At 37.2% G+C, this 20,300-nt stretch overlaps 1 protein-coding gene across 2 annotated transcripts in view; it reads left to right on the plus strand.

The window, feature by feature from the left end:
* NOX4 (NADPH oxidase 4) overlaps window positions 1-20,300 on the plus strand; it is a 246,095-nt gene that overhangs the window by 112,110 nt on the left and 113,685 nt on the right. For both annotated transcript variants that reach the window (XM_036745642.1, XM_036745643.1), the window contains exon 12: window positions 17,842-17,902. In XM_036745642.1, coding sequence (XP_036601537.1) covers window positions 17,842-17,902 — 61 coding nt within the window. The remainder of the gene's footprint in view (window positions 1-17,841; window positions 17,903-20,300) is intronic.

Genomic DNA, 20,300 nt, shown 5'->3' on the forward strand with positions numbered 1-20,300 from the left:
GTAGTATATGTAAAGTAGAGTGATTAAACCATGCTTTTCCGCATTAGAGAATAGTACCTTTGTTGTGACTTTGCAACTAGCCAAAAACATCATAACCAAAATTTTATTTAATTGTGAACTTACACTTGGTGTGTTTCCACATGAAAATCTACTCTTACAGACTGCCTTCGGCAAATCCATATATGTAGGTTTGTGATGCTCAAAGATGTAGGCCCAAACTTGGAGACCAAATTGAAGTTACTGTTCAAGAAAAAGTCTCTCCACATTCAGTTCAGAACTTCTGTTTACAAAATTAATCTACTTGGCATGCCTCGCAACATTTTAATATGGGCTCTGTCAGCTTCTGTAGTAAAGAAGTGTTGGCCAGTAGTGTAGGGTTTTCTTTAACATTATTGATATTTGGGAGTGTGTGTATGGTTTCCTTTCCTTTTAGTTATCATTTCTGTGGCCTTACAAATGTGTTTTCTTGACATCTGTCTTCAAAATTGTATGATTCATTAGTCCAAATTTGGGTAACCTTATTCCCCATTCCATTTTCCATGAGTCAGATTTAAGTCTAGCTGTTAAGTTTGTTGTTGTCTGTGTTCTTTACATAGCCTGTCTGTGTTTTACATCATTCTCTTGCTTTGTAGTTTTTATTTTTCCACCAGTCATTTTAGGAACCCTCTGTACAGTTTTCAGTGAACACCAGACAGCTGTGGCTCAAAGAGTTCTCAACCCCCTCTTCCTACTATTGCAAAACCTCAGCCCTCTCAGGAAGTGTATATCAGCTGGGATGAAAACAGATCCTTGCTTTCTTACCATTAGGTCCTGGTGGGTTTTTCTACCAGTTCACAAATCTTCATTTTATAGTATGGGTTAGAAACACAGCTAGAATTCATATAATACATCTACGGCCTGTAATTTAGGCCTAGATGAGGCATGGTAATAGAGATTTTACTTTAGAAATATTTCAATTTTCATGACACATTGGCAAGACATCTGGATTTCAAGAGCACTAAAATCCACCTTTTTTCTTTGTTAAGGGGGAATTGGGATCTTGAATTCAGAAGGGACATTAAACATTCTCAAATTCAGCCATCTTTACAATACACGAATCCTTTTATAAAACCCTTGACAATAAAAATAGTAATAATAATAATGGTTAGCATTTATAGAGCATTTTAAGATTTGCAGAGTACTTTATATGTTATCTCATTTGGTCCTCAAAACCCTGTGAGGTAGTCACTATTATTATGCTTATTTTACATTTGAGGAAACTGAGGGCAAGAGGTTAAGCTAATATGTGTGTGAGAGAGGATTCAAACTGAAATCTTCCTGACTTCAAGTCTACCACTCTATCCACTGCTACCAATGATCTCTGACTTCTCAGATCTTAAAATGTTTTTTTGATTTTTTTGTAGCCTTTGACTCTGTTCATCACTGTCTTCCTGATATTGTCTTGTCTCTAGGTTTTTGTGAATGTGCTTTCTCCTGGTCTTTCTCCTACCTATCTGAATGTTTCTTCTCTGTCTCTTTTGCTAGATATTCATCCAGGTCATGCCCCATTAACTATGGATGTAGCTAGCCTAAAGCTCAGTCTGGGGACCTCTCCTATTCTCCCTCTATGCTATTTCGCTTCGTGATCTAATCAGCTCCCATGGATTCAACTATCTTATCTATGCAGATGATTCTCAGATTTATTTATCCAGTCCTAATGTCTCTCTTGACTTCCAGTCTCAGTTCTCTGAGTGCCTATTGACATCTTAACCTGGGTGTCTCATAGATACCTTAGATTAAAAAATGTCCCAAACTTAACTCATCTTTTTCCCACTAAAACCTAGATGTCATCCTTGACTCCTCACTCTCCCCATACCCCCAAACCCATATTCAATCAGTTGCCAAATCTTGTGATTTCTATCTTTTCATCATCTCTCCTATTTGACCTCTTCTTCACTCTGACACTGTTACTACCCTGGTGCATGCATTTTTTGCTTTGCACTTGGACTATTGCAATAGCCTTCTGGTTGGTATCTCTAGCTCAAGTCTATTGCCATTTGAGTCTGTCTTCCATTTGGCTGTCAAAATTATCTTCCTGAAGTACAATGTAACCCTGCCTGCCTCTTTCCCCATAATCAATAAATTCCCATAACTTTCTATTGAATGTAGGATAAAATATAAATGATCTGATCCCTCCCTACCTTTCCAGTCTTCCTTTACCTTACTCCCTCCCATATATTCTGTGATACAGTGACACTGTACTCATTGTTATTCTTTGTATAAGATACTCTATATCCTGACTGTGGGCAATTTCACTGGCTCCCCTCCACCCCCTGTAACTGATAGTCTCTCTTCATCTCTACCTCCTGACTTCTTTTGAGTTTCAGCTAAAGTCCAATTTTCTACAAAAAGGAAAGACAAGGGAAAAACATTTATATAGCACCTACTATTTTTCAGGCACCATGCTAAGCACTTTACAAATATTATCCCATTTGGTCCTCACAACTCTTTGAAGTAGATTGTATTATCTCCATTTTACAGTTGAGTGTATAGAGGCAAACAGAAGTTAAAAGATTTGCCCAGGATCACAAAGCTAATAAATGCCTGAGGTTAGATTTAAACTCAGGTCTTCCTGACTGCAGGTTCAACACTCAATCCCCTGCACCATTTAGCTTCATGGAGCCTTCATACTAGTGATTTCACTCTGAGATTATCTCCAATTTATTCATAATTTGTTTATAATTTATTATATCCAATTTATATATATATATAATATACATATACATATAACATAAGTATTTGCATGTTGTTTCCTCCATTACACTATAAGCTCCTTGAGAGCTGGAATTGTCTTTAGAATCTTTATATTCCTAGCAATTAACTCAGTGCTTGTCACTCAAATAGTAGGCATTTATTATGCTAGTTTACTGACTGTCTTTGCCACCTTACAACTATTTGATCCTGTTTCAGAAGCATACAATCACTTTTCTTTGGAGGTGGGTTAAAAGAAATGCATCTATAGGTACAAATAAAGGTTTAGTTTAATATATGCTTAGTTCTTTCTTAAATGGAGTTTAATAATATAATCTCATTAACTATTCCTTGAAAGTTGGCTTTTCCTCCCCAATATCTCTTGAATATATTCTCTTTTATCTCTTTACATAACCACCACCCCAATTCAGCCCTCTCCTTAGAACTATTGTGATAAGGTCCCAACTGGTTTCTCCAACTGGTTTTACTCTCTTGAATCCATCCTCCACACAGCTGCCAAAATGATAAATATAAAGCAGTCTTTACTATATCAATTTATTGCTTAATAATCTCCAGAGGGTTCCAGTTAACTTTGGGATCAAATACAAAATCCTCTACTTGTCCTTTAAAGCCCTTAGCAACATTAATCCATTCTACCTTTCCAGACTTATTGTGAGGAGTTCACCAGTGATGCTCAAAAGATCATGAGTCAGGCAGGAGCAAGGCTCCTCACCCCTAAAGTCCCATGCATGCTTGAATAGTAGCTTGGGCATATAGTGGGATGAATATTCCTACTGAGAATCTAGGTCTCTGGGTCTTTGCTTATATATCTGACTGTTGTTGTCAGGCAGATTCACAGGTACTGTTTGAGAGGGTCTCGTAGATGCACTCGTTCCCCAGTGGTCTAGACCAGTGGCATCAAACTCAAATAGAAATGGATCTCTGTGGGCTGCATATTGACTTATAAAACCACAAATTAATATTATCTATGTTGTATTGTATTTTTATTTTTTCTGTTAAAAATTTTCCAATCACATTTTACTTTGGTTCAGGTCCAACTAGGGAGGTATATCAGTTGCAAGAACATTTTGATTAGGACAGTTTGCTAACCTTGTATACCTGGATTAAAGTTTTCTAATAGGATTGCGATGAACAGAACTTTGGGTTTCTTGCTTAAGTGAATGTGACTAAACCAATAATGGATACATGGAACTTCCTGGTACATAGATGGATCAGTTGGTGGTCAAGCATGGAATCACTCGGGTCAGCTAAGGCCTAGAAATAGACCATTTATCATACCTATATGTCATTCGCTGTTATGTACTCTACAAATCAGCCAACTTGGTCCTTTTTACTGTTCTCTTGTACACATCCCACCTACATGTCTTCACAACCTGTCACTGATGCCTGGAATATAGTCCCTCATAACTCCTACCTCTTAGAATCTCTATTTTCCTTCAAAACTCAGCTCGAATGCTACCTTACTACACAAGGCCTTTCTTATCTTCCCCACCTCCACCCCAAATCACCTAATTTTGGGGGGAAATATTTTGAATATATTTACAGACATATGTTGTTTCCTTCAATAGAAGTCAACACATCTGTTCATGTCATCAGCTTCAATAGAATGTAAGACCATTAAAATTGGAGACAGTTTCATTTTTCTTTATATATCCCTAGCACCTAGCCAACACAGATCATGCCATGTATTACATGTTTAATAAATGCCATATTACCTCCAGTATCAAACACAGACTCCTCTATCCGGCATTTAAATCCATTAACAACCTGATTCCAACCTATCTTTACAACTTTGTTAGAGGTTACTCACCACCACCCCCAGTGAAACTCTCAGGTTCAGTAAGACTGACCTTCATGCCATACCTCACTCTTGATGTTCCATCTCCCATTTCCATGATTCCACCCCAGCTGTTTACCATGACTGGAATGCATCATCTCTGCTTCTCAGAATTTTTAGCTTCCTTTGAAATTGAGTTCAAGTGCTACCTTCTACACCAAGTCTTTCCGATTCCCCCTCTGCTCTTCTGGGGCCTTCTCTGCAAATTAACTTATATTTGTCTTGTATATATTTATATACACTTACATTTGTGCTTGTTGTCTCCCCCATTAAAAAGTGAACTCTGTTAGTGAAGGAACTGTATGATTTTGGCCTTTGTAACCCCAGCGACTTGCAGAATGCTGGTTGTGTAGTTGGTGCTTTCAAAATGATGGTTAATTGTTTGCAGTGCTGGTTGTATCTATTACTAAGAATTCCCTTGATGAAACATTCAGATGATTTCAAGGGTCATCAAAGTATAAAATGATAAGTTTGGAAAGGACCTTAGAGATCAGCTAATCTAACACCCTGTAACAACATGTTGCTAGCTGTGGAGGTGAAAGACCAGCAAGACCAACAACACCAGCATACAGGAGGGCTGCTAGCACGGGTTCTTTGATCTGCTTTTCTAAGGAAAGCCACTTTAAGGGGTTAACAATCTCATTTTAATTAAACATACATATATCATTTCACTTAGTTCAGGGGAAAAAGCCAGCACCATGAACTTAAGAGAATATACAAACAGAAATTACAAGCATACATTATATAAACAGAGGAAACACACACAGAAATCAACAGACAGGCCTCTAGCTGTCTGACCAGGGAATTACATGGTTACCAGAGAGAGAAGCACCAACATCTGGGTTTTTAGAGCCCAGGGTGGGGGGCAGGGATGGGGGATGCAGCTCCAATGGCTACCCAGAGTCTCGTCTGGTCAAATCACCAACACTCTTCCAGTGAATGTGCCCTCAAAAGCAAAACGCTAACCTCTGAGTATAAGTACACTTCTTCAGGGTCAAAGGGCATCACAACCATGTGACTCAAACCCATGTGAACTAGGCCTTCTCTTGACATAAGCAGGTCATCAAAGACTCCCGATTCAACCAAAGATTCCTTAGTTCTAAGAAGCACTCCAAAACAAAGACAACAAAAGGTCCAACTTTACCTGCCCTATTCAAAGGCAAGACTCATTAAAGGCACTTGATTCCCTTAGCATTCCAAAACAGAAGACAACAAAAAAAATCCCATCCTAATTACCATAACATCCCCTCATTTTACAGAATGAGGAAACTGAGGCTGTGAAAGAGCTGAAGTGACTTCCCCAAGATCACACAAGTCAATGGCAAAGCCAATAAGTTCTCCTATATCTAAGGATAATGTTCTTTCTACTACACTCTACTACCTTTTATACCACTTAATATACCTCAGAATAATCCATAATTTGAGTATACATCAGTAGCTGGAGAACTGATCAACAGATCTCATAAAAGGATCTCTGAAATAAAAATGATCTAAGTTTGAAACCGCAGAGCTTTTTCAGTTATCCCTGTTGTATCACTCCAGCATTTATAGAATAAATTTTTTTGAATTATTTAAATATCAATATTCATAGTCATATTAAATGTCTATAACTCTTTATGGCAAATCCTAGAAGGGACATACATTGTAAAGAACTTGAATAAATTTCAGTACTCAGGGGAGCTAGGTGGCATAGTGTATAGAATCCTAGGCCTGGAGTCAAGAAGACATCTTCCTGAGTTCAAATCTGGCCTCACATACTTCCTAGCTGTGTACCCTGGGCAAATCACTTAGCCCTGTTTGCCGCTATTCCTCATCTGTAAAATGAGCTGGAGAAGGAAACGTAAAACCACTCCAGTATCTTTGCCAAGAAAACCCTGAATGGGGTCACACAAAGTCAGACACAACTGAAAAAGGACTAAACAACAAACTGCAATACAGTTATTTTATGTAGCCCTAAATATTTTCCCAGAGGAAGATAAATGACACATTAAAAATAAAAATAAGTTTTATGGTTAACCATAAAGATTAACCTTATTCTATTCTATTCTTTCTTGTAAAGGGTAATTGTAGGATTTGAATAATACTTTGGTTTATATCCCAATAAATGTCAGAAATAACAATCCACAATTTAAAAAAAAATCAAACCAACTTAAGCATGGTATTATTAAGTTTGCATCTGTTGAAGCTTAGATATTGGTCATACGAGAAAGTGTGAAAAATCAATTACATTTCATGTTTCATAGATTTCCTCTGTGCCTGCTGTTATTTTTAAATGACAACGTATGAAAGATTTGTATTTTGCAAAAGAGCCTTCTTTACTAAATGGATTTTCTTTCCCCTAAATGTTGGCTCTGTTGTCAGTCTTCCACAATTTTTCTCTCTCCTCTCACTTGGAGATCTCATCCATTCCCGTGACTTACTTTTTAAATTTTTACATCTCTAGGGGCCAGCTCGGCAATGTGTAGATAGTAGGCACTTAATGTTTATTGAATTAAAGAATAGACATATTATTTTTGAAGTGTCTATCTCAAAGTGTTGAACCTTTTTTAAAAAATACAACTCTTTGGGGTAGTGGTTATTGTTTTGGGCATTGTCAAAAGGTTGGTGAGTCCAATGCTCCTGGGTTCTAGCTCTAATCTCTCTCATGATTTCCTTTCCAAAACTGCCAATTGGCTGTTAGACATTTCCTATGAGATGCCCCAATGACATCTCAAGCTCAACATGATCAAAACAGACATCTTATCTTTGCTTCCAAACCCTCCCCTTTCCTTACTGGCCCCCTCCTACCTTTGTAGACTTCTTACATATTCTTTCCATCCACACACTCTTCGATTTAGCCATACTGACCTACTTTCTGTTACATCCACATGGACTCCGTCTCCTGTCTCCTTGCCCTTAGAAAGACTGTCTTCCATGCTTTGAGTGCACTTCTCACTCTAACCTCTGAGAATTCCTGGTTTTCTTTGAGTTGCCTTCTATGGTAAGACTTTCTTGATCCTTGCCTGCTAAAGTTCTGCCTCCCCAAATCACTTTGTATTTATTTCAAATATATAATATTTGTGCTTATTGTGCATTGTCTCTTTACTAAAATATAAGCTCTTGAATGTCAAGGATCATTTGGTGCTTCTTGTTATCGAATCAATAACAGTAAGTATATAATAGGAATTTAAATGAATGTTTGATTGATTTATTGGGATAGTGTATGCTTGCTCTCTTTGGAGCTCTACTCCTTAATGAAATTTGGAGCACAAATCTGATTTAAAATGAAGTCCTTCAACCTTTAGATAATGTTTTTGTTTTGATTACTCTAATTTGAAATCCATCTTCTTATTTTTCAGTATAACTACACCGTTGATGGGGAAATTTAGTTCCTTGTTATTCCTTTGAATGTTTATGCATGTTTATTTTAGTTGGATTGAAAATTCATAAAACATTTACATGTTCTTATACAGTGTACAGTATCATGCATATAGTAGGTTCTTGATATATGTTTGTAGAACTAAATATCAATCCGTTAATAAACATTTATTAAATGCCTTCTATGTGCCAGGCAGTATGCTAAGCACTAGGGATACAAAAAAAAAGGCAAAAGATAGGTCCTGCCCTCAAGGAGCTTACAATCTAATGGGAGAGACGACATTCAAACAAACATATACAAAGCAATATAGTGTCAAGACCACTGGGATGGAAGTCAGAAGATCAGGGTTTGAATCTTATCTTTGATACTTCATAGCCATGTGACCTCAGGCAAATCACTTAATGTTTCCAAATATTAAATGCTCAGAAACTTTGTTTCCTGATCTATAAAGTAAGGGGTTTGTACTTATGCTACTTTCCTTACAGTTATTGTCAGACTCCAATCCAACATACTATGATTAACCACCAACTACCTTCCAGGCACTCTGTTAGGAAGAAAAGAAGTAAGCATTTATTAAGTATACTGTATGCTAGGCACTGTGCTAAGCATTAGGGATACAAAGAAAAGCCAAAGACAGACCCCTCTCTGAAAGAGCTAACATTTTAATGGAGGAAACAACACACAAAAGGGAGCTGAAAAGTGAAGGGGGGAGGGAAGAAGGTACCTGGATTTCCTGGCTCTTTTGCAAAATGGAGCCCCCAGGAGGAACTCCCCAATTATAGAAGTGAGAGGTGGTGGGATGTTCCAAGGTGAGTAGGCCCCAGTTTCTGAGAGACATTACAGATGAGGCTGCAGTAGAGGTATGATTTTGAAGGCCATAAAGTTGGTAGCAGAGCCAGTATGAGAAAGCTTCACTTGGGAGCTAGAGGTAGAAAAGAAAAAATTTAAAAAGTTTATATTCTATTGGGAGCATACAGCATGTAAACAGACAATTTATAGGCATAGGAAGTTGAGAGAGAGAGAGAGAGAGAGAGAGAGAGAGAGAGAGAGAGAGAGAAGACAAGAGAGAGAGAGAACAGAAGTAGGGGAATCAGGAAAAGGGATGGAACATGAGAAGAGCCTGAAAGGAAGCAAGGAATTCTAAGAGGTGGAGATGATTAGGAAGTTCATTCCAGGCATGCATGACAGCTTGTGTGAAGGCACAGAGGTGGGAGAAGCAAGGCCAAATTCCCAGAACTGTGAATCCTTTACATCTGGCCTTTGAACCAAATGGAGGAAGTCTAATCTTTCTTTCAAATCCAGCCCTTCAAATACCTTAAAACAGCTATAACATCCTCCCTGGAGTCTTCTCTTCTTCAGGCTAAACATACCCAGTCCTTCGACTGATTAATCACTCAATTATAAAGCATTTATTAAAAGTTACTATGTAAACATGGGCCTTACCATCCCGGTTGCCCTCTTCTGGAATTTCTTCAGCTTATTTAATATCCTTCTTTAACAGTGGTGCCCCCGACTGAACACAGTACTTCACATGAGATCTGACTAGGGCAAAGGACAGAGGGACTCTGACCTCTTTATTGCTGGAAGCTGTACCTCACTTAAGATAGCTCAGGAAGGCATTAGCTTTTATGGTTTGCCACATCATCTTCTAACCCCAGAGATTTCAGATAAAATTCTGTCTAACCACAACTCCTCTATTTTGTACTTGTATTTTTTTAATCCCTGGTAATCCGGGGTTTTATTGAAATCCAGAAGAGGTGATGAAGACTTCCTTTAGGTGAATGATCTAGAACACAGGTGTAGGCCCTTGAATTTTAGGTGTCCATCTGGAGGGAAAGGCCTTCTCAAAAGAACATATAGTTACTTCTCTGTCCTTAAAAAGCTCCTCGTATCTGATAGGAGAATCTATTTCCAAGAGTTCCACTGTGCTAAATACATCTCTATCTGTGCTGCTTGATTGTAAATTTAAGACCTGGTCACTGTATTGTGTCAGAATAGAGAAGATTCTGAATCTGGGAAGGAAACAATTGGCATCATCAGTAGCAAAGATCATCCTTCCTCCTTGTGCCAAGTTGGCCCCATATATTTGCCAGATAACCAGTTGTAAAGGAAAAGCAGAGAAAGGGAAGGAGCCACTTCATGGCAAACATCAGTGTTAGCAATGGCATTTACGAATTGTAGCACTTTTCTTATTGTTATAATTTGAAACTGATATGGCCCTTTCACTTTGCTCACAGTATAGTGCTTTGTGTTTGACCCTGCAATCACCATCTAGTCTGGAAGTGAGCATCTGGAGAATGAAGGGAGGGAAGAGGGACCCCAGACTAATACCTGCTTGAAACTGTAGGCCAAAAGCATCACAGTTGCCATGCTATGGAGATGACGTTTTTTACCTTTACTAGGTAGGGTTATGTGCTTCTAAAACTTTACTATTATTCATGGCCTCCAGTGATCTTGCCCACCAGGTCTTTGGAGGCCTGAAGTCAGAGGACAGATTGTAAGAGTCTAGTAATTAATTGTATCATGCTGGCACTGACTGATAAAGAACTTTCTCTAGATGGATGATCTGGGTCCAGAGGCTGGAACCTCATGGAACCATTTGGAGAGGAGAGGTCTCTTCACCAGATATATAGTACTGTTTCCTAGAGTCTCCTAAAATCTTTCAAAGCTTAGTGGGAGGAAAGACTCTCTACCTCCAATTACTGAGCTGGGGTTTTCAGACAGGGTAAGGTCCCCTGGAGCTGCACTCATTGTGTCTTTGTACCACTATTTAAAAAAAGCTATGGCCTAATTGTACACTTGAGTTCCAAGTGTGTTATTGTATCACACTAGAACTGATTTTGAGTTTTTGCCCAGGACAAAACCCAAATGTGAGACTTAATATTTAATCCTATTGAATTTCATTCTATTACATTCAGCCCAGTGTTCTAGCCTGGCAAGATCCCATATGTTATTAATGTAGCCCAACTTTAGGGTCCTCTGAAAACTGGATAAGCCCACCACCTATACCTTTGTCCAACTCAGTGACAAATATGTTCACCGGAACAGGGCCACATCATAAATGTAAGCTATTTATTACTGAAAATTTCTTAATTTGAGAAACAAACACATCGGTTTTTTAGAGTCCTTTCCCAGCCTTCCAGTTGGTGTCATCCTTTCATGAAATGCTCAGACATAAGCAGTATTGAGCAACTTCTTTATTTTGCTCTTCCTCCTTAATCAGCCTGTATTTTTATGTGCAATGTTATAAAACGATGAGTCATTGAATACATTTAGAACAAAACACCACAAGAAACAAATCATCAGAAAATGAATTAGTCTTTCTCCAGAGCATCTGAGAATCTTTTCTACCTGGTCCATTGTCACATAGTAATTATTTCCCACTCACTATTTCTTTTACCTCTGTCAGAGGTCAGAGGTATCTTAGACTTTGCATGAAGGTAAACAAGACCCAAACTATATTTTGTATTTCCTAGGAAACTAGAGGGAAACTCTGTCTTGAAAAATCACCCCTCCCTCTCCTCCACCTCCCTCATGTAACACACCCCTGCCCCCTTCACTCCAAGCAAAGTTTAGAAATGAACATCATTGGCATTTTTCCATTGGGTAGCTTTCTAAATCCTAATGGAAAGCAGATCTGGAAACCGTGAAAGAGTAATTAAGTTACTTGATTATGTTTTAAAATAAATCAGTGAATCTAACATTATTTGGTATGGGGGAACCATTTAAACATTTCCTTTAATTTTCTTTGATCACTTTTTCAAAGAAAACATCATGCTAAGGCCTTTTTTTGTGTTATTCACATAGTACCCCTTCAGATTGGCTACTGATTCTTTTTTCAATTTGCCTTGAGGGGAACTAACAAGTTTTCTGCAGTTGATTTAAGACCATTTGGAGGTAAGTCTTTCAGTTATCTCTAGGTTTTTAAAGCATCATGGCAGGAAGGAAGTGATGGAGGAAGGAAGGGAGGAAGGAAGAAAGGAAAGAAGGGAGTAAGGGAGAAACAATGGACCTTGGTATGACCACTGGCTCTATAGTTGGAGAATGTGTGTTCATCTTCGTATCATAGTATTTGTGTGGCCTTGGGCAACTTCCTTAATATCCCTTGGCCTCAGTTTCCTTATCTGTAAAATGAGATGTTTGAACTAGATAGTAAGTGTCTGATCCAACAATCTTTACCCTTAAGTTTAAGATGGAAAAACTATGGACTATATTAATAATAGCCACGTTTACATGACAATCTACAGATAAGCCTTTTCAATGAATTGCCTTATTTCAACTTCTAAGAACCCCTGTTGTGGGAGATTATGCTTGTTTTCAAGATGAGGAAATCGAGGATACAAATTTAAATGATTCAAGCAAAGCCATCTAGCTTCTAAGTGGTGGAGACAGGACTCACACTGTAGTCTTGAGTCTCCAAATCCGTTGCATTTTACTTCTATATAACCTCATTCATATATATCCATTGAGACCTTAGATATTAATTTGTCTAATGGAATGGGAAATTAGAAAAGAATAGATTTCTCTTTAGCCCCTGAAGTAATCATTAAAAAAATCGACATATGGTCAATGTTTTTTCGGTCATGTCTGACTGTCTGTGACCCCATTTGGTATTTTCTTGCAGAGGTACTGGAGTGGTTTGCTATTTCCTTCTCTAGCCCTTTTTGCAGATGAAGAAACTGAAGCAAATAGGGTTAAGTGACTTGCCCAGGGTCACATAGCTGAGGGTTTCACACCTCTTGAAGGTTTCACACCTCTCCTGACCTAACTAGAAAAAGGGTGTGGCCTTCCTACAAACAAAGGCAAGACTCATTCAAAGGCACTTGATTGCCTTAGTGCTGAGAAGCACTCCAAAACAAAAGACAACAAAAAGTCCCACTTTGCTTGCCATTATGTAAGTGTCTGAGGTGGATTGGAACTTAAGTCTTTCTGATTCCAGGCCCAGCACTCTATCCACTTTACCATCTAGTTGCCCAGTGGTCAGTGCCTACTTATCTGTTTTGATAGAGAGAGGGTTAATTGAGGAGAGTTAAAAAAAGGCTGTTTCACTTTAGCTTAAATAGCACTCTAATAGATGCTTGTTAGAGGGACACTCAGTCATAGAAGCAGGGCTGTTTTTATTTCTAATATTCTCTTGGTCAGCACTATTCTTCATAGGCTAGGATAATTCAAAACCTACTTGAATATGGAGTTGTATTGGTTAGTCTATTAAAATATAAATTATCTTTGATTGTGTCCCATACCACTGAAACTACACAAATGCAAAGGGTCAAAACATGGGCAAGGGGATAAAAGAATTGTACTTAAGAAGCATGTTGTATTTCCCAGTAAAGCATCCCTCATCTTTTTCCGCTCAAATTACCTTATATTTTTTCACATACATGTTGTATATGATTGTATTCACTACATGTCTTCTTGAACGGGATGTAAGCTTTTTGAGAACAAAGACTATTTCTTTTTGGTTTTCTATCCTTTACTTTCCTTAGAAAATTACCTACAATAATCACATTTTTTTACTTGTTTACTCCTCTTCCTCCACTACTACTACTACTGCTACTACTATTATTGCTACTACTACTACAACTACTACTACTACTACAACAACTACTACTACTGCTACTGCTACTACAACTACTAATACTGCTACTACTACTACTACTACTGCTACTACTACTACTACTACTACTACAACAACTACTACTACTGCTACTACTATTATTGCTACTACTATTATTGCTACTACTACTACAACTACAACTACTACTACTACAACAACTACTACTACTACAACAACTACTACAACTACTACTACTGCTACTACAACTACTACTACTGCTACTACTACTACTACAACTACTACTACAACTACTACTACTACTATTATTGCTACTACTATTATTGCTACTACTACTACAACTACTACTACTACAACTACTACTACTACTACTACTACTACTGCTACTACTACTATTTCTACTACAACTACTACTACTGCTACTACTACTGCTACTACTATTACTACTACTACTACTACTACTACTACTACTACTAGTACAACAGCTACTACTACTACTGCTACTACTATTACTACTACCACCACCACCACCACTAAGTGGATCATAAAATATTTTAAAAGTGTCCTAATCAAAACCTATTCAGTGTTAATAATACAGCGTTAATAATAATCATTAAACTAAGGCAGTTATAGATATAACAATTCTTCACCAATAAGAGAGAAGATTTCTTAGAATATGTGATAAACAGGTTAAAAAAAGAGGAATGGGGCAACTAGGTGGCGCAGTTAGTAGAGCACCAACCCTGGAGTCAGGAGGACCTGAGTTCAAATCCAGCCTCAGACACTTGACACACTTGCTAGCTGTGTGACCTTGGGCAAGTCACTTAACCCCAATTGCCCTGCCTTCTTCCCCCCCCCCCAAAAAAAATATAAAAAAAGAGGAACATAAATAGAAACACTTCTGGAATAAGCATATATCTGAAGGCCAGTGACATACCATTGTCTAATTTAACTGAAAATTGCATCCTAATGGAACTTACAAAGTTACTGAATCCCAAGAATGGCATCCAGAATTCCCCCGTGGATCACAGATATCTGTATGAATTCAGGAACAATATATTGTCAAAGAAGAATTGAACAAATGACTGAATCATATGGATTTATGGATTTCTTTGTGGTATAAAATTTGTACCTGTCTGGGCATAAAGTTCAGGGAAAAAATGTCAAATGAGGGGGGCGGATTACTCCCATTTCTATCCCATACCTTTGAAATGTGGACATTGCCAGTTAGGAACAATTCTACTTTTTCTCTTCCCGTTAGACAGTTCCTATTCCCTAGTCACCACCTTTGACTCGACCACTACATAGAACTTTCTCTGAAAATGTAAAGGGGGAGGGGAAAGATGAGTGAATGAAATCATGTTATCTTCATTATTATCATCTTCATAATTACCAGTGACCATAACACAAACCTTTATTCCACACTTACTATGTGCCAGCCACCATGCTCAGCACTGGATACAGTGTATCCTTGGCCCATTCAGCAAAATGGTGCTCTAAATCATTTTAGCATGAAGGATAAAAAGTTTATGTTTAAGAAGCCCACACTTAGTGATCAATGCAGACTGTTCAAATAGATGATGGAAGCTATGGTATATCACTGCAAACTATAAGCATTTAGCAACTACTGAACAACTGAAAAGATAAGCTCTGGTGGGTAATATTATACATCAGAAGCTCTTCACTCTCTTTATTGGACTAACAGATGACAAATCCCCGTACAATAAATGGGATCTGAAAATATCCCAAGAACCTGACCAACAAACTGCACTGGATCTGGACCATTATCAAAGAACAATATTTTGTCCACAATAGCATGGACATAAGATTGACCTACTTTTTTTTTAAAAAGCTTATTTTACATTTAACAGTTTTTAAAAGAATTTTTGTTAATACGTTTTGTTTTTACATCAGCAATATTTTTAATAGATCTCACCATGACAAATAATTATACTCTTTGTGTTACATGAAATGAAAGTGTTTCAAAGTATAAAGACTTAGCAGAGATCAGACCCATATGGGAATAAAAGAGGTATTTAACCATGCCATGTTGACCTGTTTGCTACTGGAGCTGTTTTGAAACTATTTTCAGTGAGTCTACAAAGGCTATTTTCAACCCAATGCTTTTATCCCTCAACAAGAAGCCATTATTTTAGCACCCTGTCAAATAGCCCATTGAACATTAAATATAAAAAAATATGGGCAGAATATTGACTTGTCCCATGATTTTTCTATCTGAACCCCATGGAACAAAGGAGAATGAGAATAATTATTATAATAAGAACAACAGTAAAAATAGCCACAAAAATGCTCATCTCTGTGATATTTTAAAATTTGTGCAGCATTTTCCTAATAAAACACACTGAGGGATTTAGAGCCTGTATTACTACCTACATCTTTACAGATTAGAGCTGGATTTGTGATTTCAGTGGTAAAGAGAATTTCCAGTGAGGAAATTCCCTCTATCTATCTAGACGAGTGCCTTAACATCAAATTAACATCTTAAAGAGTTACTTAGAACGTTCAGAGGTTAAGTGATTTGCCCAGGGTCACATAGTCAGTATATGTCAAAGACAAGACCAGCTCTTCCTGGTTTGGAGGCCAGCCCTCTAGAAACTCTACTTTGCTGCCCCTTTTAGAGGTGTAATAAATAAAAAGATATTTATATTACTGCAAATAAAGGGTGTACAAATCTCTTTAGGTACATTTTATCATTTGAGATATGGCACAGTCACGCATAGTGGGCCATACACACTATTATAGAAGAGGAGACAGGCTCAGAGATTTGCCCAAGGTCCCACAACTATTGTCTGGAGGTTGGCATGTGTGGGAGAATTGCAGATCTGAATGCTGGCCTTCCTTGCTTTAATCCTAGTATCCTGTGATAGCTAGATCTGGATTCATTTAGCACCAGAAAATAAATGGAATCATTCAAATATTAGACTAATCCACATAGGCTAGGCACTAGAGATACCTATTCACAAGTGAGACAGTCCCTTTCTCTTAGGAGCTTACACACATGTATGTGAAGAAGGCAAAATGATTTTTGGCAAAGTTAATATTTGGAATGTTAATTTAGCAAGTGAGATTGAACAGCTCGGTTGATTTGAAATTAAACAAATAAATATGAAAGAAAAATAATGGAATATTTCTACATAGTTAAGAAAAGGGGGTAATTGCTTTCAAGCTTTTTCAATTTCTTACTGATGTTTGTTATTTTATATCATTAGAAAAACCCATAATAAAAACAAGCACAACAGTTTTGAAATCCATGTTTACGTTAATTCTGATTCTTAAAATGTGAAGATTTTAGGAATTCTAGTTGTCATCTAACTTTTTTGACAAGTAGTCATCAACATTACACTTTCCCCTCCCAAATTGTTCTTTTAACTGAGATTTCAATAATATGGTATCAATTAGTTGATCCCATATCTTTATTTTTCTGTCTTTCTTATTGTCTCACTGCTGTTCAGTACCTTAATCCAGTTCTGTCACCCACGGTTAGTTTGTGTGCCCTGGACTCACTCTCATCATGTTGATGACTTTCAGAAGCACTGTCAAATTCTGTGCATTTTTCTTACTTGTCTGTGCCTCTGTTCATTGGTTTGCTTGAGGTTTCCCAGAACCATGTTTTCTCTTGAATTACATTCTTGGCCTTCTATTCCTATCAGATTTTTGTCCCCCTCTCTCCCTTTTTGTCCCCATCTTCATGAGACTGTACTAATTTTATCATCATCATCATGCCCACAGCACAGTGTTAGCTCCTTCTCAACATTCTTAGGAGTAGAATAAAGGCAACCATGTCAATAGGCCTTCACTTACCACATTTAGGGAGTGCCAATTATGATTCTGAAAAGAAATGGTGTCAGTGAGAAGAAGGCAGAAGACGACATGGGTGTTTATTTCTGGGGTTGTAAAAATGTCTTCTCCGTGTGGACTATTTGGGAAGAATGTCTTCTTTTTGTTTGTGGTACAAAATAGTTCTTAGGCCAGTGGGCATACTATCAGCAAATATTTTTTAATAAGAATTATAACAACCATTTAGAAATTTAATATTATTTTGTATATTTCTTTATTTGGGAATACATAGCTTTTCTTTCAGAATCCAGAATAAACATATTTTAGTTTTGATTGTATTTTTGAGTTGTTTACTTTGTTATTTGTTTTTAACAGAAATTTATGTAGAATTTAATGTTTTCCCTTGCTTTTCCCTTTTCTATTGATTTGGGATTTTTCTGCATGAAGAAAATTATGTTTGAATGTTAATTAGATACTCCATTATCATTCAGAATAGATTGATGCTTTATTTATTTTTTTTAGTGCCCAACTGAAACCAAAGCAATATTTGGAGTTCATCTGAAAATAGTTGGAGACTGGACAGGTATGTAGAAAATACACTTTGGGGCCCAGACTTCAAGGCATTTGGAAACAAGCGACTTCACTTGTCAGTGAAGAATAATCAATACCTCTTATTCATTCATTCACTCATTAAGTGATTAGTTAAATAAATCATTCATTTAATCACTCATTCATCCATTTAATTATTTGTTTTTAATGTATTAATTTCTTTATTTCTTTATTTACTTATCCATCTATCCATCCATCTTTTTATCTGTTGTCTATCTATCCATTTATCTTTCTGTACCTTTTCCCCTCTCCCAGTTGTAGGGATTACAGGAGTATGTCATTATGCTTTGCAATATTGCATTCTTCAACAAATGTTTTTTGTATAGATGCTTTAGTGGTTTCAAAGAAGTCATGAGACATGGGGCCCATCTTTGATCTTAGAATCTAGTTAAATAACAACAAAATGCAATTTGTAATTATTTCTAGACTAATGATCCAGATAAAAGTTCTGTTGGAGTTCAGAGGAGAGAAAAAGAGATAGGAAAGGAAAAGGAAGGGAAGAGAAAGGGAGGAGAGGGGAGGGAAGGGGAGGGAAGGGGATGGAATCCAAAGCACAGGTACAAAGGGGCTAGTTGTGGATGGGCAGAGAAACACCTTCTTGGAGAGAGAGAATATCCTGGAAAATAGTATGTCCAGTGGTGTCAAGTTCAGTAGAGGGGGGATTAAGGAATGAGAAAAAGCCATTAGACTTGGCAATTAAGAAAATGTTAGTAATTTTGGAGAGATTAGTTTGAATAATGAGATGGGAAGGCAGATTAGTGAGGGTTAAGGAGTGAGTGAGAGAAGAGGCAGTGGAAATAGTGAGTTTAGATAACTTTTCCTCAAGAGTTTGAGAGAGGGAGGAGAGATATAGGAGTATATCACAAGGGAATGTAAGGGAATGTACAAATGAAGATATTGTCTTCTCCTTTAGCATGTAAGCTGCTTCAGGGCAAGAACTATTTAACCACTTTTTCCTTTGTATCCCCAATGCATTTATTGGCACATAGTAGGTGCTTAATCAATTCTTGTTGATTTATTATTATTACCAAAAATATAGCTTTGAGTACATCAATAACTAACAACTCACATTTCTACTTTCTCCTCTTTACAAAACTTGATTCATTAGACTTCTAAATGACAGAGAGCTAGATAACAGAATTGTACTATTACATAAAGCTCTAAGAGGTTTATACCACCTTAAGAGATTGTAGAAAGCAATTTTCCTTTTCATGATGAGTTTCAAATTTCCCCAGGTGAGGAAACCATGTATAAGCTTAAGAACAAAGCTTTTCAGAACTGTTTTGAGGTCTTATCTCAGTTACTTTTCCACATTTTCAACTGATAAAAATTGCACTAGTTTTTTTGGGAGAAAAAAATGAGTTGGAGCTCATCTTCAAGTGTGATTTTAAATTTGCCTGGAGGCGTCAAACTTGGAAACATCTCTTTAGGTTTCATTTCAGCTCCTTCCCTGAAGCTTTCTTTGTTCCTTTATACATTTCTTCTAATTCAGCTACCATCACTGGCTTAGATTTCCTGAGCAGATATGAACAATGAAGAGCAAAAAAAAAAAAAACATATGCAAATCTACAGCCCTGACTTTTGGGGTGGTAAGGGTCAACAGAGATCTTTGTAATACCTCAAAAACTGGAGTATTAGAGAAGTAATAATAGCACTTCAACTATGGGGGCCTCCAGGGGAACAAGACTGTGAATCACTAAGACTTGAGTTGAGGCTTTTCTCAGTCATGTACTAGGTGGGTGACCCTTGGCAAATCACTTAATCTTTCCATCCCTGTTAACTCATCTGTAAAATATGAGTAACACTAATGTCTGCCTCACAAGGTCATTATGTAGATCAAATGAGGTAACATGTAAGGAACTTTGAAAATCTTCAATATAAATGCCAACTAGCCTTTGCATATGTATTATTAATTATTATTGGTAATATATTTATTATTATCCAAAAGTCAAATCAATGGGGAGCTGGCTGGTGCAGTGAATAGAGTGCTGGACCAGGAGTCAGGAAGACTCCTCTCTTTCCCAGTTCAAATCTGGCCTTAGACATTTTCTAGTTGTGTGACTTGAGGCTAGTCACTTAACTCTGTTTACCTCAGTTACCTCTTTTGTAAAATGAGCTAAAGAAGGAAGTGACAAACCACTCCAGTATCTTTGCTCAGAAAATGCTAAATGAGTCATGAAGACTTGGATACAATTAAAGAACAACTAAACTACAGCTGTCACTAAAAGCCAAGTGAGAGCAATCTCAACTTTTTCATATAGGTTAAATATAAAGAATGAGAAAAATGCTTAGAGTAACAATTAGGTTAAAATATCTACAGCTATCTACATCCAGAGAAAGAACTATGAAGTATGAATGCAGATTGAGGCACA

The sequence above is a fragment of the Trichosurus vulpecula genome, chromosome 2 (assembly GCF_011100635.1).
Source record: "Trichosurus vulpecula isolate mTriVul1 chromosome 2, mTriVul1.pri, whole genome shotgun sequence".
Classification (NCBI taxonomy): Eukaryota; Metazoa; Chordata; class Mammalia; order Diprotodontia; family Phalangeridae; genus Trichosurus; species Trichosurus vulpecula.